The 24,607-nt window shown below is 48.8% G+C and overlaps 1 protein-coding gene across 1 annotated transcript in view; it reads right to left on the bottom strand.

Annotated features, from left to right (window-relative positions):
* GPC3 (glypican 3) overlaps positions 1 to 24,607 on the bottom strand; it is a 153,992-nt gene that overhangs the window by 6,119 nt on the left and 123,266 nt on the right. Inside the window, exon 7 of the mRNA XM_072876917.1 lies at positions 21,822 to 21,975. Coding sequence (XP_072733018.1) covers positions 21,822 to 21,975 — 154 coding nt within the window. The remainder of the gene's footprint in view (positions 1 to 21,821; positions 21,976 to 24,607) is intronic.

Genomic DNA, 24,607 nt, shown 5'->3' with positions numbered 1-24,607 from the left:
CAGCCTCCAGCGACCTGGCTTTCTCATGCTAACAGCTCATGCTACAAACACACCTCTGCATCCACAAAGACAATGTCTGAACCCATCCATGGAGTTACACAGCCACAACTGTGCAGAGAGAGCCGGGATCCCCAACCTTCTCCTTCTCCAAAAGACCGTAAACTCTTCCAAACACCCAGCCAAGCACAGTTTCATCTCACCAGGGAGGTTTTGCCCTCTGGCTTATTACCACTAAAATCCTGGAGCACCAACAGGTTTGCCAGTTGTCTTCTTGCGCAACGAGCTGCAACAGCCCCGCCATAGGTGCGGCCCTGCCGGTGCATAATTAAAGCGCTGAGCCGGGGCTGGCCACGATGCTTGTGTTGGCACAGTTGCGAGATCACCGAGATGGATGTGCAGCATGTGCATGGTCTTGTGCCTCTGCTTTTCCACCTCCTCCGCAGCAATTTAGGAGGTGTGGCTCTTGGCAATACAGATTTGGAAAGAAAAAGAAGAAAAAACCCAGCTCAACACCATCCCACTGCCATCGGCAACGTGGCCAAGGGAGCCTGGCGTGGCTCAGCAGTGAGCAGTAAAACCAATTTCCTGGGCAGAAACCCAAGGGAATCGGGTTGGGATTGCTGATTTGCAAACCAAGACTTTTCCCCCGCTCGCCTCTTTGACACATCCTGGCTGCCAGTGTGCCGCTGTGTTTGCGAGCGACCCAAAGACCACAGGCACCACCACAAAACCAGCACCGATTCAGGGGAAGCTCCCCCAGGATTAAAACAATCTGGAGGGTAGCAACTAGGTTGATTTGGGGGGACCAAGTAATCTAGCACAGAGAGGTGAGGAAGCTCCAGCTCAGCCCCACACCAGGGGATGCAACCAGGTGCTGCTCGGGGTACATGAGGCAATCGGCCATAAGCCCTGCGAGGCAGCCAGTACGCGCACCCCGGCTCCCTAACCTCCAGCACTACCACAAAAGTCTCGTCCACAGATGTCCTCAAGCTTTCAATGGGGCAAAGGGACAAAACACCTCCAAAAACCCAACACATCACATGGCATGGGCAGAGGGGCTGCACCATGACCCTAATTCAAGCGACTACTCCTCCACCCCACCTTGGCCAGAAGCTGGTGGCGAGAAAGGGCTATCATTTATGACCTGGGCTTATGTTTACTTTGAAAATGTACTCATTAAATTCCTTTTTGCTCCTTCGTGTGCTGTAGATTTACCCTGAAGAGAATCTGGCATCTGCAATTGCATTAATCATTTTCCCTTTGGCAGCAAGTGAAAGACTTTCTGAACTGTACTCACAGAGCAGAGCCACAAAACCATGTTTAGCAAAATGTGCTCATGTAATCTATTAAAAATTAACAAATCTCATTAGCATTATTAATTGGAAGTGCTGGAGTCCTTGTACTTTGATGATGAAGCAGCATGCCCCAGTCTGATATCCAGCTGTACTGTCCAGAAAAAGAGCTGCTACCTAACGGAACTAGGAGAGAAGAACTGAAAAATAGGGAGCTAATCATGGACAGCCAAAAGCATCCACAAAGGCAGGAGTCAAGAAAGAAAAAGAGGAAAAGCTGGAAACAGAAGAGCATGAATGGAAGTGAAGTGATTTATGAGGCAGCAATATAGGACTGGGTCAAGCAATGTTCCTGCAGATCCCCCATGTATCTCAGCCCACCCAGACATGGAGTCACCCTCTCCCTCTTTGGAGACCTTCAAGGTCTAAACCCACAAAGCGATCCCTTCTGATCACTCTGCTGTCACCTGAGACATCTCAGGACAGTCTTGACTTTGGGAGGTAACATTCCCAGTGACAACAGAGCAAAATAAAAAGCTTCAGATTTCCTCTAATGACCAAAAACATCATCATCACATCAAACTGAAATTTTGTCCTTCATCTTTGCTCCCCCAAAAGCTCTTTGCTACAGCGTGACCAGGACAGGCAGCTCTTGCTTGCTACCTGCTGGCCTTCAACTCTCCAAGCTCAGGACATTTAGTGACATTCATGTACTAGCAAGACCCGCCAAGACACAGTCCTAAGGAGAACGGCAATGATCCCTGCCTTCCAGATGCCAGCTGCTAAAAGCAGCCCTCAAGGCAGAAGGATGTTTCTCAATGCTTGATCAGAAAACCCATGGTGGTGTTACAGCACCCGGGAACATCTGACATCTTCCTTTGTGACTCACCGTGTGCGGAAACTAGACTTGAATGGGGCCCAGGCCACGGAGACCAGGGTTTGTGGCATTGATGCTCCAAGTAGGCAACCAGAAACATGCCCCTTCGATCAGAAGGGCTCAAGGACTTTGTGCAATGTCTACACTTAGTCAAAAATCCCTGGACATCCATCATTCTCTTATTCTTGTAAGGAAAAGAAAAATCAAAGGTGTCTGGTGTTTCGCTCCTTGAGCACGCATGTAAAGAAAGGACCTGAGCAGCACTCCCAGCCCAGGGATCAAGCTGACAGAGACTCCACCAGGCTACAACCCATGATGCCAAGGAAAACATCTGGAGTGAGATTTTGGGTCATAACCCAAGAATTTGGGTTGGGCAGAGACATACCTGCTCAGCCCACAGGTAGAGCCGGCAGGTAGGCTCAGGCATGGCGGTTCACACACATCTGCTCAGCCTGCCTCCGCTCCTGGAGAAACTGCCCGAGGTTTTATGCTCTTACAGTGCCTGGGATCACCGGCGTGGAAGGCGAGCAAGCTCCCCCGATCGTGCTGGAGGAACATTTGCAGAGCACAGGTTGAGGTGAGAGCCCTGCCAAGGGAAGGAACTGAGAGGCTACAGTACTGGCCGGCTTTTTTAATTGCATTAAGCTGCTAAAATAAATAAATAAATAAATAAATAAAATCCTGGCTCTGCATTAAAACAACATTAAAGTGACTTCAGCCTATAAAAATGGGGTAATGCAGGAGGCCCTGGGAAACATCACCATACCTGACTTTCCCACTTTATATAGAAAAAGAAGAGTTGGGTTCATAGGCTGGAACTTTTTAACAGCTTCAGGTCATGTTCCCTGTGCTGTGTGCTGGAAGGAGCCCCAGGAACAGCCGCTGTAGTCTGAAACCAGGACCTGGTTCTGCACTGCCTTCTGCACGGCTGCAGAGAAAGACCCAAATTAAACCCAGCTGCTTACCGGGTGCGCATAACATCTGAGGCAAAACTGGGGCTGATTCCTGCTCCCTGCCTCCCTCCAGGACTGAGAGCAAACCCCAATCCCAAAGCATTGCTGGAACGACAGCACCGAAAGACAGAGCTGGATGGTAGCAGCAGCTCCGACGGTAAACCTGGCGTCATCCCAGCTGAGCACCAGGACACCGCGGCTGCGGTGCTCAGGCTGTGCTGGATCCATCTCTTCATGCTTGCTCTTTCCTGGGGGCCAAGGGGCTCCCCATCATGCTTGGGGACCCACAGCTGGGACCTCGTCAAACCAGTGCTTGCAGCTGGGACCATGGTGGAGCTCAGGGAGGCTACCTTGGCTGTTCCTACCTCAGGAGAAGGGAGCAAGGGAGGGAGGGGATCGGCCCTGGGCTCCTGCCCAGCACCTCCCCGGGTCAGCTCGTATGTGCAGCCACAGAGGGTATGGGGGACTTGGCCGCGCAGCTCACGTCGGAGCATCCAAATTGCTCTGGGGCCACATCCATCAGCACAGCGAGCAGGTATCAGCTGAGCAGCAAAACAAGGAGATGACAATGCAAGAGGACTCCGAGGTCCAAGTCCACGAATGCCTCCCCCTCCGTCCTATCTCTGGCACTCACAGCTCAGTCTCAGGAATGTCACAATTGTGGTGGAAAATCAAAATAAAAAGGCTATGTAATCCAGTTTGTAAATCCCTTGAAAAATACAAAATCCTCTCTAAAACGGATTACAGAGATTAGAGATAAAAGTTTCCTGGAAATCAAGAATTGCATTTCAGCCTCCCTCCTCTCCCACCCTCCCAGAAATGGAAAAGAGATGGGCTCGTGCCCTGCACCACCCTGCCGCGCTCCTCCCTGGCCATCACCCCGGCCTCGGGGAGCGACAGCAGCTCCCTCCAGCCCCTGAAAACAGCACAGCTGTTTCTACCTCATTTTGCCCTAAATACTGTTTTGGGCCACTATCTGCTGCATTTACCGGAGCCTACAGGCAACACACATCAGTAGTAGGAAATCTGCCTGCATGAGGGAGAGGAGGAGATGCCTGCCAGCCTCCTGCACACTTTTTGGTCCATCCCTTTTCCAAACAGGCTCTACGGGCCAGTGCAACGTGCTGCCGCGGCTTTGTGAGCTGCAGGAGCTGCACCCAGCCCTGCGGGACCCCAGCAGAAAAACGTCCTCTTACATCAGGGTGGTCTTCTAAAAATCAAGATGTTTCACTTGGCTGTGCCAGTGGTGACAACATTATCAACGGGAGAAAGGCCAAACACTCATGTGCCAATTATATCAAAATATTTATCAGCCATGCCATTATTATTCTGATAGATTAAAATCAGCATTTTGTTTAATATTTTGACTCAAGTATCCACAGTCAATGGTGGCAGAACAATTTTCTGTTGGGAATTTTTATTTCGCACGAGTTTTTGTGCTTTCATTCTTATTTGGAACAACAACAAAAAAAGATTGCAATATTAGCATTCCCGGCAGAGTATGCATTCCAGTTCCTGACCTGCTATTGCTCAAGGATTTCTGCAGCTGCAGATGCCTGTTTGGAGCTACAGTTAGGTCACTTTGAATGATGCTCATAGAATGAGGATCAAAACACTTACAGCTTGATCAAAGGGACATTTTATGAACATTGCAGCCCGAGTTAAGTGCTGATGTGAATACTTACGCTCGCCCTTACGTTAGCCCAGCTCAGTTCTAATAAAATTAACACCCTTTTAAATAACACACTCAATTTTTATTTGTTTCATGTTTTCGTGCCTTATGGCTTTGAAAACATATCCTCAAAACCTTTCCATCACTCTGGGAACGTCTAGCTGTGTTAGGATCTGGAAATCAACTTCTTCTCCAGAGGAATAAGGGGGTTGCTGCTTTGTATTGTTGCTCCACCTGCTCTAACGTGAATGTATCCACCAAAGGTTGTTTTTTTCCCCCCACAAAAGAGGGTAACACAGTTAGACTCTTTCTTTTCCCAGTAGGAATTACTACCTGTAAATAAACAACTAAAAACCGATCTACAAGCACCAGCAGCATCAATGCTTCTTTGAAAAGAGACAACAGAAAAAACAAAGCAGGGAAAAATCCAGTCTCTTTTCTGCATTTCACTTGCATGTTAGAGGCAAAATGAACTTACCAGTCCAGGACAGGGGACGTCTTATTGGCGCAATACAGCCAGTTAACTGTTCTTTAGAGATACTAATCTCAAAAGCCAGAACAGAAAGAGCATTTTCCCCCCTTTTATTTATTTATCTTTTTTTGTGCCAACTCACCTTAGCTGAAAAGCACATTGAGATTGTAATTATGGGAAGGCCTCATCTAGTAGATTTGTAAACTCAGCTATCGGCTTGAATTACTGGAATTAGCAAGGCTAATTTAATGTCACTGTTCAAAATAGCTCAGATTTGGAATTTCTTAATGGCCTTAGGAGAAGGAGTCTTTATGCATACTGCAATCTAGGCTTCATTCTTAGACTAAATTCCTTCTCATAGATTTTGTGAATGCCCTGTTTTGTAGCCAACACAAACTCTGTCCAGTAAAATAATGTAAGGACTCAGAATGAAAAGAGATTAGCTGTTCCCTGCTCCTGTTATTTTAAAGCAGAAATAACTTTGGCTTCTACTGATTCATAGACAAAGCTTGAAATGCAAAGCATGCTCAACTCCAGATTCAGCATGAAAAGGACCTTAAAATATTCCCGAGTGCAAGTAATGGACTTACTAGAGGGATGAAAAGAGGCACTTTTCACAGAATCCCAAGCTCTTTAGTCCTGTCATATCAGTAATCTTGCTTAAGAATTTCATTTTATTTACATTTCTTTCCCTTCCAAATATCCTGCCTGACTCCTATGAAATACAACATTTACACTTTTAAAGCGTTAATTTATTTCTGTTAATGCTCGCTGGCAAGTGGTGTAAAATGTCTGCGGATCACCCAAAGCGTGAGCGGGTGCGACGGCATCAGGACGGCGTGTGACAGGGAACAATTCTGTATGACGTGCAGTTTTACACCTGACAATTGATAAATGAGAAGGTAATTTTAAAGACTTGGTTAAAAGCATCTTCTTTAAATAATGACAGTTGATTGTGCTGGAACTCAACGTACCTGCAATCTGTTCTCCTCTCCTTTATGTTTAACACCCACAAAAACAATGCTGACAGTGAGAAAAAAAAAAAGCTTTACAGATATCAGGAAGGAATCTGCCTGGCTGTCCTTAAGCTACCAAAATATGCTCATTTTTTTACCCAGTTTGCTTAGTCTTTGCAGGATGGTTTAATCTAAAACCAACATTAAACAACTAGTGGCGATTTTCCCTCTTTGTTTGAAGAAATGGCTGAAAAACAAAGGCATTTCAGGAAAAAATTACAAAAGCCTGTGTAGAAACACCAGGAAAGCAGATGGAGATGTCCCCTTTTTAAGGAGCGAGGGGAGATGTTTTCTCCACTCGGCTCCATGTCCCCATGACAATTTGCACCAGTCGGGGAGCATCGCAGCATGGAGGGGATAGATGTGTTGGGCTACATCTGCCCATGGCCCTCCCCGAGACAGCACCAGCAGAGACCAAAAATCCCCAAAACATCCCGGGATGGCTGCGCATGGCACGTGCTACCGGCCAGTGATGATTTTGACAGACCCAACCGAGTGGTTTTGCTCTGGAAAGGCAAAGCACAGCGATTGCACGCTGCCTTTCACCCAAGGGTCTCAAAGCACACTGCAGGCATTAATTATGCCCTCTACTTTGCAGAGATTAATTAAGCACTGAAGCCTCATGGTTCCCGAGAGCCGAGTGCAAGCCTCCATTCACTAATGGCTAAAACTGAGCCAAAGTTGCAACGAGGCTTCACAAGCGCTGATGGGCAAGCTGTGAAAAGCACCTCTGAGCACCCTGAGATGTTCTGCAGCAGCAGCCTCCTCCTCCTGGGATGCTTTTAATTCCTCTGGACACGTCCCAGCAAGTCCCCCTGTGAAGGTTTTGCTCCGAAAACACTTTATGGCAAGGCACGGAAACCAGAGGCACACCAGGGAGCAGGGAGGGCGAGGAGCAGTCCTGTCCCACAGCCCTCTTTCAGTGCACCTGCTCAGCCCCTATTTCTGAGGACACCCCAGCAGGTCTCTGATGCTAGTGGGTCATTTTTCATAATGATGAACCTGCAGCCCTGATGAGACATCCCCTGTCTGTCCACCAAGAAGCAACAGAAGCTCCTCAAATCATCCTTGCTGCTTCCTTGTGTGCCGCTGGCTGCCGGGCTGCTGTGTCACCCCTTGCCGGCTGGGACAGGCTGCAGAAGACCACCAGGCTGCCTTTTTCTGCCCATCCTCCCAACCCATCCAGCTGTGAGAGACAACCCCAGCAGCTCTGTCAGCGGAGCCACGGGAAGGCACCCTGACATGCACGGGTGCTTTGAGATGCTCCAGAAACCACCCTTGCTGCAGCATCCTTCGCTGGGTCAAACCCACACACATCGCATGGGACTCGTGCAGCCTCGGTCACTGCGGAGGCCTCACATGATACTCCAGCAAAGCTGCAGGCAGAGGCAGAGGCTGAAGCTACGATGCTGTGGTCACCTGTCTGGATGACTTCATGTCTTCTCAGAAGTTGGTCAAGCCATTTGCCCAGGGCACAGGTGCCAAGCAATGGTGGGTTTCGACAAGCAGCCGGCTGACCCACAAACATCCACTGCCACTGTTTCTTTAGCAACAAATGCCCGGATAAAATAGGTGACAAGTGCATTAAAAAAGTATGATACCTGTGCAGCGGAGAGCTGGAAGGCAAAGGGGGATTGCCAGTCCCTGCAGCTAACAAAAAGTGCTGGCTGTGCTGCAGCTGCAGCCTGGGAAATCCATTAAGACCACATGGGGTGTCAAATTGTATGTAACACGAGTGCCGGGCTTGCAGGCACTGTGGGACGGCAGCCCCGCAATGGAGCTGGGCAGAAAGTGGGTCCAAAGAGACCAGAGATGACAAGAGTTTCTCAGCACATGCCTGCCTTTGCCTCCCAAAAACTAGGAGGAGCAGGTGGATGGACACAGCCCTGCACAGCCCCCTGGGGAAACGCAGACACTGTGGGTTTGCACGGCCCTGGAAAGCCTGAGCTGCAGGTCAAGGCAGAGGCAGAGAAAGTAATTCCCAGCCCCAGCTGGGGGATGCAGAGGGGGAGATGCCCAGGGAGGGATCATCCAGAACAGGGCTTGCTATAGGGGCTGCATCTGTTTGCTTTGCTTTAGGGTTAGTGCAATCCTGCAGCCGTCCAGTCCCCCACTGTAGGTTTCAATGGGATGGCAGTGATTTAGGAACCTCTGGGCAATGCCACACAGTGGTCCCAGTTACCCCGTACCCCACATAACAGGACCTGGTTAAGTATTTTTACAGACAGGTTTCTGCTCCATAATGTATGCAACTGGTCAGGGTTAGTCTTACTGCTATTAGCAACCAAAATCACTCTCAAGCCTCTTGCTTCCCAACCCAAGCACAGCAGTTCTTTTTGTTCAACATGTAGAAATACCTCCTTGCTATGTCCTTATTTTGCGATTTTACTTTATCTTTTTGTTGGTACACAGAACCATTTTTCTTTTTTCCACATTTTCTAATGAGTTCTGGCGGTGGGAAGTTGTTTGTAAATCACACAAGTATTTGTTTTACTGGAAACATCTGCTTTAACACATTTGTCTTGAAAAAACATTTTTTTTTTAAACAAAGGTATTAAGCTGCAATGTAAATTGGGCACATCTGTTTATGAGTCACTGCAATAGCATTGCCTCCAATGCACCAGATCACACGGATCTCCAGGGGCCTGATCCAGCAGAAATTGGAAACTTACAGCTCGCTCTGCTCCCTTTTCCGGCACTGCTTTTCCAAGAGTATTGCTGCCTGATTTAATAAATTAAAGCCACTAAATAAGACCAACCTATTTAGCGTCTGCTAATAGCATTAAGCATCTGGCCCAGCAGACACTTAAGTATCAGCAAGATACTTAAGCCGGTGCCCCACTCCACACGCACCCAAGGGCCGAGTTCAGTGGAATTATTTGTGCGTGGGGGACACTCGTAGCTGGGGACGCCAGGCTGCACCAGACCTGCCTCTGCCCACAGTGCCGTACCACCTCTGCTGCCTTCAGCCACTCAGTGCTGCCATTAAAAACATTCGGAGAAGCAAAATAGAAGGAAAGACATCAGCCGAACCTCCAAGATCAAAACCTGACCCACCAGCTGGTATTTGTTCACTGGAAATACAAGGGTTGGCAGATCTTGGGCAGCGGTCTAGGGCCCAGGAGAAACCATTCAGCGTCATTTTCTGGAGTGGCTGGAGAACATCCCCCGATGCTTCTGGGTTAAATAAAGCAAACGGGGAGGTGGGAAGGGGGCATTAAAAAGGGCAAGGAGATGCCTGGAGAGGGCAGATTCAGGACCTCCATCCCCACAAGAGCTGCAAGACCCAAAATTGCCCCGGACATGCGTGCACCACCTCACCAGGGCAAAGCTTTCTGACTGCCACCAAAGCCCACAGCCGGGCAGGAACGTCCCACCAGAGCCCAGGAGGGGAACGCAGCACATGCAAAGCCTTCACTCCCTGCACCAGCCACAGCGGCTGCCCCGGCACAGCCTGCTCATCCGGGACGAACGCCTCCCCCGAAAGCACCAGGGTACCGCTGTGACCCCCCCACACCATGTATCTGCCACTGGCCCCACATCTTGAAAAACTGCTCCATTGGCAAAAGCACCCACGGACAGACCACGCAGCAGCTGCAGGGAGGTGGCCATGCACAGCTGCTGTCAGCTGCACGATGCTGGGCGCACCTTATAAAATCATAGAATGGTTTGGGTTGGAAGGGACCTTAAAGATCACCTAGTTCCAACCCCCCTGCCATGGTCAGGGACACCTTCCACTAGACCAGCTTGCCCAGAGCCCCATCCAACCTGGCCTTGAAGGCTTCCAGGGATGGGGCATCCACAACTTCTCCAGGCAACCTGTTCCAGTGCCTCACCACCCTCACAGTAAAGAATTTCTTCCTAATACCTAATCTAAATCTACCCTGTTTCAGTTTAAAACTGTTACCCCTCGTCCTATCACTACACTCCCTGATAAAAGAGTCCCTCCCCATCTTCCCTGTAGGCCCCCTTTAAGCACTGGCAGGCTGCTATAAGGTCTCCCCGGAGCCTTCTCTTCTCCAGGCTGAACAACCCCAACGCTCTCAAGCTTGTCCTCATACGGGAGGTGCTCCAGCCCCCTGATCATCTTCGTGGCCCTCCTCTGGACCTTGAGCCTCTTTTAGCCTTTGCAAAGGCAGAAATAAAGCTACAAGTGCCAGGAAGGGAAATCAAAGGCGACAGCACATCAGATGCTCCCTGCCAACAGACACCGGAGCACAAGTGGGGAAGTCTGCCCTTAGAGGGAAGGGGAGAGAAGAGCGTTTCGGGTATAAACGCATTCTTTCACATTCTTTGCGCTTGCCTTAGCAGATGATTTATGTGGACAAGGGAAGAGGAAGAGATATTGCAGGCTGTGTTCTGTGATGACTTTGGGGAGCACACTTTTTTTTTATTTATTTTTTACTGGAATGATCTACACAGAACCAGAACAGGACGCATGAACATACCGAAGCTGCAGTGCAGCCAGTGGAGATTTATCAGGGAGGCAGAGGATATTACTCAGACTCTGATAATAACCACCGGCTCCCACCTGCCAACTGCAGTCTGCCTAACACAAAAAAAGTCCAAAAACAGGCTGCAGCAGATGTCTGCCTCCCCATGCAGGAAGCATCTCCAGTATCCATGGGACACAAGCAACTCCAAAATAGCTTCGAGTCCAACAATTTTACAGAGACTCAAGATATTGAATTAAAACAGGAAGGGCGGGGGGGGGGGGGGGGGGGAGAAAAAGGATGTGTATCACATTGCAGTTGTAATTTACATTTTAGAAATCCTGCCGGGACTCCTGCGCTGGGCTCAGATGGTGACAGATGCCCTGGCAGTCTGTCCAGCTGCCGAACCCAACGCAGCCAGTGAGGTCCCACAGCAGCCAGCAGTACCTGCCACCACAATACGTGTGTCCCTGCACACCATGGCGTATAACCACCACGGGAGCGGCCAGCCAAGGGACGCAGCAGCACCCTGGGCACGCAGCAGTGCACAGGGTCCTTCAGCATCCAGCAAAGAGTCAGCCCCAGGGCAGCGCTTCAGGCACCGGCTCCCGGCTGCAGAAAGGGCCCTCGGAGGAAGGAAGGTGTGGGAAAGGAAAGGTGCTGCTGGCAGGTGACGTCCTTGGGCTGGGTTTGCCTTCAAGATCCGCACTGGGCGCAGACCCAGCCTCCCATGGCAGGGAAGGGCAGAGCATCGTCCCAGGTCCCGCAGGAAGCAAAGAGCGAAGGAAAACCAGGAACAGACAGCAAGATGTTGTCGAGAGCCCCAAATACCATTGAAGACATTTTCTGAAACAACAGAAGCTGGTCAAAACGCCAGATTTCCATTCCCACAGAAAACAGAGAATGTGCTACTGCTCCAAAGCAGAACAAAGGCAAAACTCAGCCAAATTTTCTGTTGTTTAAAAAAAAAAAAAAAAAAAAAAAAAAAGAAAAAAAAAGGGCAAGTTGACATACCACTCCAACAAAGTCCAGTCAATTCATTTGGATTTCATTCTTTTCTGTGGTATAATTAAAAATGTAATCTCAAGCAGACTTTTAGACAAGAAGCCGCTCTGGAGTGAAAGCTGACAGCATTACCTTGCAGCGTGGGCAAGCCGGCTGCTGCTGCATTTCCCTGCTGCAGGAGCAGAGAAAGATGTTTCAACTTATTTCCAAAACAAAAAAATCCCATCCAAAACCCCAGCGTGCTTCGTTGCATCCCAGTTCCAGCAGAGAGGTATTTTCCAACACAAAGTCTTCCCGTCAGAAAGTTTCCAACCTGCCCTAAAAACAACATGAGGGGAGGTTAAATTTTGGGGTCAAGCCACTTTTGCTCCAAGTGAGATGCACCATAGACTCAGAAAAGCTGGCAAGGCCGGCGAACTTCAGAAGCGCTCGGCTGCCTGAATTTGTTGATATGGAGGAAAGCCAGCTAGGCTCTCCTTAGAGCCACGAAAGCCCTGGAAACCGCCGGGGCCGGGGATGGATGGTGGAGGCAGAGCGCAGCCCGCCGGCAGCCACCGCGTGGGAAGGAGGACATGTCTCCTCCAGTTCACAGCTCATCCATCCCAACTGCACGAGGGGCCGGGGATCTGCTGGAGGTCCACCTGGGAATCAGGGGAGCCAGCGCTCGGATGGACACACCTGGTTCAGTTCATGTTACTCCTGGTGTCGGCCCCGGCAGATGTGCGTGCACGGGTCACAGCTAACACACAACGATCGGAGAGAGCTTCGTCCTGACGGATGATGAATCCCCCGTTTCTGGAGCGCACAGAGCAGTGTTGACTCAGTAACCGATCGTGTCCCGGTAATACACCGACTGATGAGTGATTTGCAGCCCAGACCCAAACGCACACTATTTTCACTTGCAAAGCAAGGGGTGGGGAGAAGAGGGAAAGAAATGTGGATTAAAACCAATGAGTCCTGAGGGATTTCTCTGGAGGAGCATCCCTTTCCCTCTTTCTGATATCTTTTTGGCGAGGACTAAAAAGACAGGCTGCTTTCTGGGCAGATCTGCGTTTCCTTCTGCTGGAGACCATCAGCCACCAGCGCCAGGCTCCAGGATCAGGCCTGTGCACGAGTCCAGCATGGTCTCTCCATTGATTTCATCTTGAGAGCCTCATCTCAGGCAATACCTTTTCCTCCACCCAGGCTACAACCCGTGACTTTCCAGGGAGCATCACTGTTTGGAAAGCTCCAGACATCTTCCAGATATTTAACTCACAGCTTCATTTAGTCAGGCTTGATTAGTTCATAGATACATACGCTTATATTTATAGAAAGATGTAAAAACTAATTTTCAAGAATGCGATGCTCCCGTCTGCAGCAAGTAAGAACCTGTTGGATCCCGGGTAAGGAGATGGCTGCCATGTAGGCTCTCACTCAACCACATCTAAGTAAACACCAGCTCCCCAGAGCCTTTGGTTGCTGCCATAATGCAACACTGCAACTCGCACTGCTAGGTCATCACCGCAATATCCTATGTAAAAACAAACACGTTTGTTCAAATTTGAAGAGGGGAACCGAGAGGTCAGGATTTTTAAGGCAGTCTGGAGAATTTCAGCATTTCCCATCTTCTTCCCTTTAGAGCTCAAGAGTGCTCTGAAAGTTGTATCCAAAAGTTTTCCAATAAGTGGTGGCTTCCATGGTCCACCTGAAACGTCATCTGTTCTCTTGGACATGTCCCTCAGGGCAAGATGATGGACAGCAATGCAGCAGCCACAGCTGAGAGCCCAGGACCCTCTCCTAGACCCTTTCAATGAGACAGGGCCACCTGGCCCAATGTTAATTGTGTCTCCGGTTATTCACATAGTTGTATTTCCCCAAGGCGCTTTCTGGGCAGACTCATGTCAAGCTCATCTCGAGCCAAGCTGTGTTTAAGAGCCCTTGATGGACCTTAGTTCTGTGAATTTGTCTTCTTGTGACTTTGACTCCATGTAACCTCTGTGTGTCCCCACCGCATGACGTTCCTCCCGTTCAATCATTGCCATTGCCTGTAGCCAAATCCCCAGCATCATGGTGGTGTGTGCCAAAGGACCCCAGTCTTGCTGACCCCAGTCTTGTATTCAGCTGAAGGCTGTGGTTTCTGAGGACCACTGAGCAGTAGCTCAGCTATAGTGCTCTCCCGTGTCTGCTCCGCTTCAGTGGTGCCCAAGCGGTCAAAGTCACCTGAAGTATAAGCAGATATGACAAATTGCAGCACGCTCCCAAGGACCATGAGCTAATATGGGCACTCAGCACCCACCTGTCTTTGCTCTGCATCAGGGCTAAAGACAATGCAGTGAGGTACACTGATCCAGCAGTCCACAGGGAAGGAATCGCAGCTGAACCAGCCTGTCCTGGAGTGCAGAGGAGTGGAAATGCTGCCAGGAGAGAAGGCAGCCCTTCTTCATGCAGGGCGCATCCCCCATTTTCTGAGACCAGGAGCCATGGCAGCCACGGGGCAAGAGAGGAATGGGCCAGCCCCGTGCCCACAGGACATCTCCAGGATGTTTTGCAGCTGAGTGCCAGCACACCAACATGAGTTCTGGGCACATGCATCGGCCGGGACAGCTGGGACACGCTCCGGGGCAAGAGCCCTCTCCTGCAACACCGAGCGGGGCTGCACCCTACAGCCTCATTTATTACATTCCCGTAATCGCTCTTATCAGCTTACCTGCAGTAAGGCATTAGTAAAAGCCAAGCCACTCATGAAAGGGGCACCCTCTCCTATGTGAAAAGTCAATCAACACGTTATATTGTTATCAGGCTCACAGACAAACCTCTCTTTGTACGACAAACTGCGCAGATACGATGCCCTGACTATCAGAGTAAGGTTATCTTGTCGGTCCATTAGCAAGTAGCACCTGGTCTGCTTCTGTCTGAAATATTCCTTTATTGTCGTCCCTTAAAAAGAAATACAGTTAAACTATTTTGTCTCTCCACAACGAAAAATGGCACAAAAGGAAAAGCAAGTTTGTATCCGAGTCAGGAATTGAGTTTCCCAGCTTGGGAAGAATTCATGTGTTTTCAGCCACAGAAAAACAGATTCATCATCCTTTAAAGACAAATATGACTATCACTATTGCAACTGGGCAGATTTCTGCATACTTGAAATTGTTTTGATGCGTTCAGTCATGTAAAATGCTGCACTCGGTAACAACTTAAAGATACATGAGCTCCCAAATTACACTGCTGAAAAGTATCTCCTTAGACGCTCTGGCATAATACAAGCTGTTATTCAAACTTGCAACCCGAACAGAGGATAAACCTTTTGCCAGCAGAATGGCATTAGAAACACCTGGGATTGATAGGTGATCATAGATTCAGAAAGACTTTTGTGCATTTGTGCAGTGTAAGAGCAGAAGCATCATCTCATCTGACCTTCAGTGTGTCTCCAACCCTTCAACCTCACCCAGCCACCTTATACTGAGCCCAAGGACCAGCTTCATCTGTGCTGATGAAGAAGGGCTTCATCTGGGCTTCACAAAGAAGGATTTAGGCCAATGTCTGCTCACACTGGGAATGTGATGCATGTGATTTATGGATATGAGGATATCAGGGATTTATATGCCCTCCACTGATCCTGTTTTAAAAAACCCGGTACATCATTCCTTGCTTTGGGTCAGAATGGACAGAGGCAGTGCAACTCAGCTCCTAAAAATACCAGATACAAATTGCTCAGATGGACTTGGATCTGCAATCTGTAAGCACAACACTGAAAAAGTTAAAAAAAATTAAAAAATAAAAAAAATTGAAACCATAAAAATAGGACCGTGGGATTAATATGTCCAGTAGATTTACTTGCTGATTTCATAGATGGTTTTGCACATATGTAGCTTTTCTCAAAGTGCAAACTTATTCTGATAGATGAATTTCTAGCTCTTCAGTTGTGGACTTCCTGTTTCTTTGGAGAAAATCACAGCACAAGAAGTTACAAGAACCCTTCAAAATGTATACATTATGTACAATGGGAGGCCTGGAAGAGTCACAGCAGCACAAACAGCCAGCTGAAGGATGCTATAAACAAGCCCATCTCTGAAAGCCACCAATAATTTTCCCAGTCTGTCAATTAAAAAAAAAATCATTTTTGCTGACGTCAAAAGTGAATTAATGAACTTGCCACTCAATTAGAGCTTCAGCCAACTGCTACATGTGACTCCCTCTCCATCTTCTAGCTTGTATTTGGACAGTGACAAAGAATTCTTGACTTCCAACCAAATCTTCATTAAAAGGAGAAATTTCAACAAACACAAACACTTGAAATAGAAAAGCAATAATCAAGCTATTGCACTGTTTTAGTTGGTACGATTCCAGCTCTTCCATCAGGATAATCTAGCTGACATTTGGCCTTGTCATTTTTTTGCCCTGGGACAGGATGAATGTCTTGTAAAACAGTATGCGTCTGCTATCCTTGCTTCAGTCAAGCGTTCAACAGCACCCTCTTTGGAAAAAGAAAAGGAAAAAAAAAGTTGCTGCTACAAAAATTATAGTTAAAAGTCCTAAAGCTTTTAGCAGAATAGAAAAAAACTAGCGGAAGGATGCTGTGTCAAGCCAACACGGCTCACCCCGCTGTGTGAGCCAAGGACAGGGCACCTCTGCTGAAGGCTGAGCAGAGCCCCATACAATAAATATTGATATTGTACGCATGATATTTTTCAGTAGGACAATACAAGCCTGCAGGCTGTACAGTGGGAAGGCACAACAGCCACATGGCCCCACGCTGTCAGCAAAATCCATACAGATGGGGACATCTTCCACCTGCAGGAGGAGTATTTTAAAAGTTGATCAGGTATTTGAAAATGTCTTTCTCAGCAGGCAGATGAACATCCCAAGACCCAGCAGTAAACTGAGCAGAGCGGTATCAACAGATACCAGCCACTCAGACACTGGCACCCTGAAGGCATCTGCAGAGAAGCCATCACCATGATAAAGGACGGGAAGGCATGATCTTGTAAATATTTTAACTACTGTTGGTCTGCCTCCCAGCGCAAGCACGGAGTGAGCCCTGGCAGACTTTGAGCGCTCCCAGGTTGGGAGCGTCCCCTTTTCCAGCACAAATACCCACTTCTAAGGAAACGTTTCCGCAGGAATGGGCTGCAGAAACCAGGAGGGCTGCACCCAAAGCGACCCTGCCTGGCCCCCCACGCTGCGGCGCACAGCCACTGCCTCGGCAGGGAAACCCGCCGGTACCTGTTTGCTTCCCCAAATGAAAAGCCTTTTGCACCCCGTGAAAAAGCAATTCAAATGTCATCGTAGCAGCGGCATCTCCGGTTCCCTGCCATGGCGGGGGAGGGGGAAGGAGCTCAAATTGATAGCACCTCCAAAAATAAACCTGGGAGAAAATGGGGTGACGAGAGGAAGGTTACCAAAGGCTGAGCTGCAGGAATGACATCTCAGCAGCGAGACCTCTACAATGTGGAAGGGTCTCCTGGGACGTTTGGAGATGTTTAAAAGCAGAATAGGATGAAAGCTGCAACTCACGGGGGTTCAGAGCAGCTTCCAAAAACATGGTGCAAGGCAGAAAACAGCGGGGTCCCGCTCCGTGCCCACACGAACACGGCAGCCCCGTCTCCCTGGGAAGGTGGCTGCCAGAGACATCACCTGCTCTGCAACGTGCCTGCGTTCCCCTTCGGAAGCAACAACGCCTTTGTAACATGTATAGAGGGGTTATCAACACACAGCTTTTCCACCCGGGAAGAGACCACGCTCGGCCAGCCCAGGCAGCGATGTTCAAGCCTGCAATTTGATGAGAGCTCTCAAAACAGCCCTGCCGAGAGGCTAAACCAGTAGCGCAGCAAGCCAGAAGCTATTAAAGAGTTACAGATCTGGGTAAATCAAGGGACACACTCTGCTGATCTTGACTTTCATCCAGCACCTGGGTACGGCATGGATTGCTGGAAACCCGCCCAGAGGTCCAGCCTGCCCGGCTGGTCTGGCAGCACGCTGCGGCAGCCGGAGCAGCAAACGGGCAGGGTGCAGGAAAACTCGGGGCTGCCCTGGGAGCTCGAACTACAAACTCCCCCTTATAAATAACCAAGGGAGAGCAGAAAGGCAAAACTAACTGCAGGTTATGCAGCAGGAACAGCCAGGCAGGGGAGCTGTTTTACACACGCAAACTTGCAGAGCCATCTTTATATATCTTTATTGCACACATCTATCCTTACACATCTCATGGGATGAGGCCAACTTCCCTTCCCAGGACAAACTATTTCAACTTAATTCTGCCAAATCCATCTGTTCCCAAGACAACTTTTGTTACTGCCTAACACAGATATTTTGGAAGGGTAAATCTTCCCCTCATCCTCCCACGTCCCCAGTTGCTGGATCGCTCAGAACATTCCCCAGGTGATGCTCCGGCCACTAAACGGCATTTTTTCCTCCCAGCAAAGCTTTGAGATGCCCAGGGGCACAGCATCCCCACACAGGTGAGCTGGACCACACCACCTTTGCAAACCTCCCGAAAAGCATCCACCTCTGCTCCCCCAGCGCCTGCTAAAGCCACCCGCCCAGCGCAGGAGCCTCGCCAGCACCCATGTTTTATTTTCAGGCTTCCTGGCAACGAGCTCGTCAGTTATAAGTGGCATCTCGAGTGAGAATGCCGGAGGTGAGCTAATTAGCGGGTGGCTGTCTGGAGCGGCAGCGAAGTGCCAGCCACCCCGGGCTCCGTTTGCTTTGGGTGCCCGACGTAGGACGACTGATCCCAATGGCGCATGGGCACATGTTTACGTCGTACAGCCTGGAAGACATTCGCACTGACTCGTAATTTGGGGGAAAATACTATAATTTATTTGCAGGCATGATTTGCCATTGGTGTGGCATAAATATATGTACGTATATGTACACAGCTCTGTTTTTAGAGCTGCATGGCCAGGGTGACGGCTTCACGGTTACTCCATTGACAAACAGGATGAGCTCTTCTCTGAGCTGGGAGGTTTTCAGTCCTCCCCCTTATTGTAAACATTATCTGCCTTCAAAATCCTTAATGTGTTGCAGATGTGACAAACAATAAAAGACCTATCATAAAAAAAAGCCTGCCATCTCCGTGTTTCCCACTGGGGCAACATAATAATGAATTTATTAGCATATAGCGCTCACCAACATATGTTTATAGTCACTCACAAACTCTTGACTTGACAGTTTACAAGTATGTTTAAATCATTAAAGTTTAAGTTGACTGTCCAGTTATTACAGGCTCATTATAAATAGGAAACAAAGGTTACATTTTATACAACAGGCGATAAATCAAAACTAGTCTGTATTCGAGACTGACTTTTTTTTTTTCTTTTCTCCTTTTGCTCTTTTTTTGTCTCCACATTTTCAAGACCTTTTGAGGGGACATCTTGGTGAGGCCAGTACTGAGCAGCTGTTTGCAGTTAGCTGGCAGGACCAGCAGCACCCACGCCGGCAAGCAGGAGAAACTCCGACTGCGTCTAAGAGATGCAAAGACCTCGGAGGCGGCAAACTCTGCCAACGTTTTCACTCAACTGCCGGCCAAACCCAGCACCAGCCCAAGGCACCCACCTCTCCTCCTCCCCAAGTCCATCTGCAAGGCTTGGGAAACCTTCTGCAAGGGAGGAGATATCCACTGCCACCATGGGACAAAGGAATTTTCTTCCTAAGCTGAACAAAGCCTCTAAGAAAAGGAAAGCAAAGCACCCAAACTGTGTTCCCGACTGCAAACCTCCGAGGGTCGGCAGAGGCACTCCAACACGCTCGAAGGGGGTTTTTGGGTTTGACCACTGCGCTACAACACAGACACCCCGGCCGTCCAGCCACGTTCCTCCCTTCACACTGAAGAGCATCCAGCACGGGATAAAACCAGTAACTCAATCCCAGCCGCTCCCAGTCCTTTCTGCCTCTATTACAGGGTAACCACCTTGGGAAGGGGAGAGATAAAGCCATGCTAAACGTAAAAGTTCATTTCGCAAAGTATTTCCAGATTTCAAAGCCTGGCATCATTTCAAATCGGCATGCTAACCTAAAATTTAGAATTTGTGGAAAGGGGAGGGGGAAATGTGGAATGGTTTCTGGTCCCTTTTATTTCGTGCTATGTACATGTGATATGATATGATGGAAAAAAATTAATTGAAAAATACCCTTTCAAAGTAAAAAGAAACATCATTCTCAAAAATGTTGAAAGTGAGTATTTCCACACCATCAGCAACTTTTCCTGGGCTTGTTTCCAACATAAAACTCAAACAGAGTCACAGTTTATATCCAATACCAACCAAACAGGATTCTGTCACTGTCAGATCAGCTTTGCCTTTCTGCTCTAAAGCAAAACACAAAAAAAGAGCATTATGGCATGGGCAAGTGAGGAAGCACCAGAAAGTCTCCCTGGCCACCGCGATGGCACAGCTCACGTCCTCCGAGGCCAGCCGGTGCCTAAAAGCTGTGTTGGACAAACCTCACGCCCTCAGCAACCTGAAAGACTTAACCTGCCAGGAACACAATGCCCCAAAGCCACTGCTGCTTTAAAGTTAATATTTACTCATCCTGTAGCAAAGGCAGCAGCAAACACCCTCCAGCAGAGTAGCACAGGGAGGACAAGTCCTCTTTTCCTGTGACACGTTCACGTACCGCAGTGACAAGAGAGGTCTAAATTGCTAGACGGGCAGGTTGTCGGGGAGATCAATACAGTGATTAAGCTAGCCTAGACAGACAGACAAAGGCAGAAAGGATCATATACCCAGCTTCAGAGATCACTGATGATATTATGGGGAAGGCTGTAAGAGGAAATTAGAAACACATTAAAAATAGCATAAAGGTGTGACACAAAGATCACGGAAAATGAAACACGTATCTCTGCTCTTGACTCAGGACGATGAGGATCACCTGTACTTCCTTAACATGCACTTTGATATTTAGTTCTTGCATGAAATAAAGTACATTTTATCCTTCTCCGAATTCTATATTTCTCTTTCAGACCTGGATCGGAGGACTTAAAAAGCCTTTTCTTTCCCTTACCCAATATTTGAATATTTGTATTTTATATATTTTACATAATGTGTCAATAATCTTTGATATGAAACTGGCATTTAATATTTCAGCTCTCACTTCATTAAGGATATTTTAATTATCCCAGACCAATGGAAGGGAATTTATAAACATCTGTGCTTCGTTTAAGAGCCCAAATTTGCCTCTTAAACTTCAAAGCTGTAAAGCTGATTTTATCCAGGTTCAGTTGTCTGGTCTCTCGAAGAGCACGGCGCAGCACTGGAACCGGCAGTAATTGGGCCAAGCCTCCAGCCCACAGACCCACGTCCAGCAGACACCACTCATCCACGACAGACGTGGCCTCGAACAGCCTGGTCTTGCTCATGCGAGCGCAACGGATGACGCTGCTGAGCTCCACGGAGCCAGGAGGATGACGACAGTGGATAGCAGGCTGGGGAGAAGGCACACGCCAACAGCATGTGGGACTGCCCAAGTCACAAACCGGTCCTTCGCTTTCTCCTCCCAATGGGTGACCACTGACTACCTTATTAATAATGTAGCCTCGAAGCAGGAGCAGCGCCTCATGGCTGTTTTCCAAGCAACCGAAGACATGACTCGTACTGGCAAGCAATGCAATTTTAGGCTCCTGCGTACTTAAATCACTTCTGCAAAATGAGCCTGAGTTATTTGTAAAAAATTACCATGGGTCTCTCAACCCTAGATCAGAAATAACCATAATTTGCTGCAGTCAAACAATCTTTACCGACTTTCTGATGTCCTCCAGAAAGCAGAAAAGCTCATCTCTAAGCTCATGAGCATGAGCAGCAGCGGGAAGGAGAGACAAGGGCAACTCTGGGACAGCTCTGCAACCTGTCTCGAACCCCCTCCCATGAGTTGCCCTCAACACACCCCTGCAAAACTGACCTGGACAAGCAGCAGCATTACTTCTCCAGCTGCTGTCCCTGCTGGCACCGAGGCCAGCCAGCATGATGCTGGCCATCAACAGCCTCTGGGCCGTGGCTGTGGAGAGCATCGGTGGTGCCTGCAGCAAGTGGACCTGAGCAGTCCCCAGAGAGCAGCTCCCCGCACCATCACCGAGACCCACAACCCCCACCGGGGCAGCCGCTGCGGGACCACCATCCCCATCACCTGCTAAGAACCGGAGCTGGTTCCTCACTCGCAGCTCTCCATCCCCGGAGCCCCCGCCGCAGTCATCTTCATCATCGCAGTCTCCACTCTCCTCCTCTTCCTCCGGGGTTTTGCCTGGAGCTTTTCGGCGGGGCAAAGCCATCCCTTTGAGCAGCTGAAAGACACAAGGTGCCACAGTCATTCAACAGCTTCCCTCCTACCTCTTCATCCCATGCTCGCAGGGGGATCGGGTGACAAGAGGGGGACAGGGCTCAGTGGAGCCAGGACGGTGGGACAGGACCCCATCGCACTCCTCATGCCAAAGCACTGACAAGCTCAGGTTCATTCATGGACAAAGCTGCACACAAAACCTCAATGGAAGAAACAAAAGGAGGAGGAAAAACCACACTGAGTAACTCTGCCCTTCGGCTTCTCCCTGGCGAGCATCGCGTGAGCTGGAGCACGTCTACCAGCCTTGCGAGACCCCAGTGCCACCCAAGCCCAGGAGTCAGCTACAAAACACGTGTCCAGAGTTAGGCTGGATGGGGCAAAAACCAGCAACAAGAGGAAACGCTGTTCAGTGGATTCCCACTATCTTCCATCTGAGAAGTAACACGCATGAAAGGAAATGACAGATCTCTCGGGGCCTTATGGCACCACACAAAAATAACCTAAAAATCTCATTCCTCACTCTTGAATTGCAGAGGAGGGTAGTTGAAGTTTTGAGGATAGCCAAGCAACACAACAAAAGGATCTTTTAAAAGATGTTTTAAAGCCAAGTCCTAACTAGTGGTGACAGGTTGCACATCCCTGAGACAGCAATTCAAGTACCTCCACTGGGCTCGGGGTCAGGGCTGCTTTCCAAACACGGGTGGGAGCTCCCCGTGCTGCCCCTTCGCAGCGCACAGAGGAATTAAACACATTTTAAACTATCGGCTTCCTCTTCCCGCTGACTTTTCTGATTTTGCTATTGCTGAAAGCAGCCAGCTATTTCATCATAAACCCAGATCCACTTTGAAAAAGTGTGAGTCAGCCAGTTAATATATGCTGAAAATTTCTATCACTACCACTCTGCTGTTAAAAGCCTTCTTGAATTTAATCTCAGCACTAGAAAAAAAAATAATGAAAAGGATAAGAAACGGAGAAGAAATTGCAAAATGGGAGCTTTCTGCATACTTCAGGGGTTTAGTTAGTTCCATCTATTGCAGCAATATGTGTGCCTTTCAAGGCATTTTTTAATATCTAGAATCTAGGTTATATTTTTAAACTATTAAGCTAGCCTTAGAAAACAGTTTCTAAAATATTTAGCTGCTGAAGTTTATACAGCCTCAGAGGAATGCTTTCGGCATCTGGCTCGCTCTGTCCGCAGCAATGGCCACATACCTTAGTGTTATATTAGAGAAGCATAATGTAATGAAAAACAAATGGCTCGACACGAGACCCCTTCGGGTTCCCTGCCTGCATCAAACAATGCGGCAAACCTCTCCTTGGCACGTGCAAAAGTCCACCCGGCGTGACAGCCCTGCCGGGCTCCACATCCGCGGTAGGAACCAAAACGCAGCTTGTCTTCCTCAAACTCGGGGGATGCTTCTCCGTGGCCTTCAACGGCCTTTGGCTCAGATGAGTTAAGTTCACTCTTCAGGAACTTTATTTTACTTAGATGTTTACAGGCCTTTCCCAGAATACCATGTAACCACAAAACAACAACAAACAAGCACACAAAAGACAAATGCAGCGCTGGGGGTAGCATGGGCAAGACCCCGCACGGGAACCCAACATGCCAACTGCTCAAGCCTTTACACCATCACTTGTATTTCTCTCCTCCAAACAAACCCCACAGCTAACAGCAGTTCTCAGCACAGAGTATATCACCTCGAGGTGGAATGAGGGTCTCCCACGCACAGCAGCTAATTACAACACGCACCAGTTCGAACCCATTGCCCCAGTGCACCGTTGCTAAAAAACCAAGCCCATCACGATGGAAGGGGACTGCAACCGCTCAGCAGCAGGATGCTCGCTCCTCTGCATCCAAGGCATGGAGCAAGCCAGCCGGGACCCCACCGCGCGGCTCAGCAGCACAACTTTCATTACTTACCCAAAACAGCAGAGGAACTTTCTGGCAGAGAGAATTAAGCTTTGGGATATTTTCAGATTTAATAAGCTCAGCGGGGGGTGGGGAAAAAAAATCAGGATTTTTCAATTGTGTGTTTTCAAACATTACTTTTTTCTTGGCACATCATAAATTAGCAGCTTAATTTCTTCTCCTTTGTAGTCACAGTAAAATGGGAACTTTCTGAGAAATGTCACGCAGGCCCCGACTTTGGATCAAGTGAACGCGACATCCCCGCGCCATGCTGCTCCTTCCTTTCCCAGGACAAAAGCTCCATCCTCGGCCACGCACTCCCCAGCTGCTGAGAATAACCAAGAGGTTCAATGAGTCAAATTTTGCAGCTGGCTCTGGGAGAAATGAAACCCGCAACACAAAACCTACTGGCCCCGTTAGCAGGAGACCTGGTGCAGGGTGGAAATCCCACCCTGCTCTGGTGGTGCACGCAGACCTGGGAACGCCGTCAGATGCCTCGGCTTTGGCCAGAGCAGTGGCCACAGTCCCACTCATCGACCATTACACAACCTCCCCGATGGTCTGCACGCTTTATGAAATTATATTTGGTGGACTGAACATAGATTCTCCATCCCTAAATAGCAAGCGGAGCTGACTGTACCCTAACATTACAGTTTATTCATGTCCTGTGGTTTAAAGCCTATGGTAAGAGGCAGGAAAATACATAGTCCAGCGATCGCTAAAG

The sequence above is a fragment of the Ciconia boyciana genome, chromosome 12 (assembly GCF_034638445.1).
Source record: "Ciconia boyciana chromosome 12, ASM3463844v1, whole genome shotgun sequence".
Taxonomy (NCBI): Eukaryota; Metazoa; Chordata; class Aves; order Ciconiiformes; family Ciconiidae; genus Ciconia; species Ciconia boyciana.
This window is presented reverse-complemented; position numbering and strand designations above follow the sequence as displayed.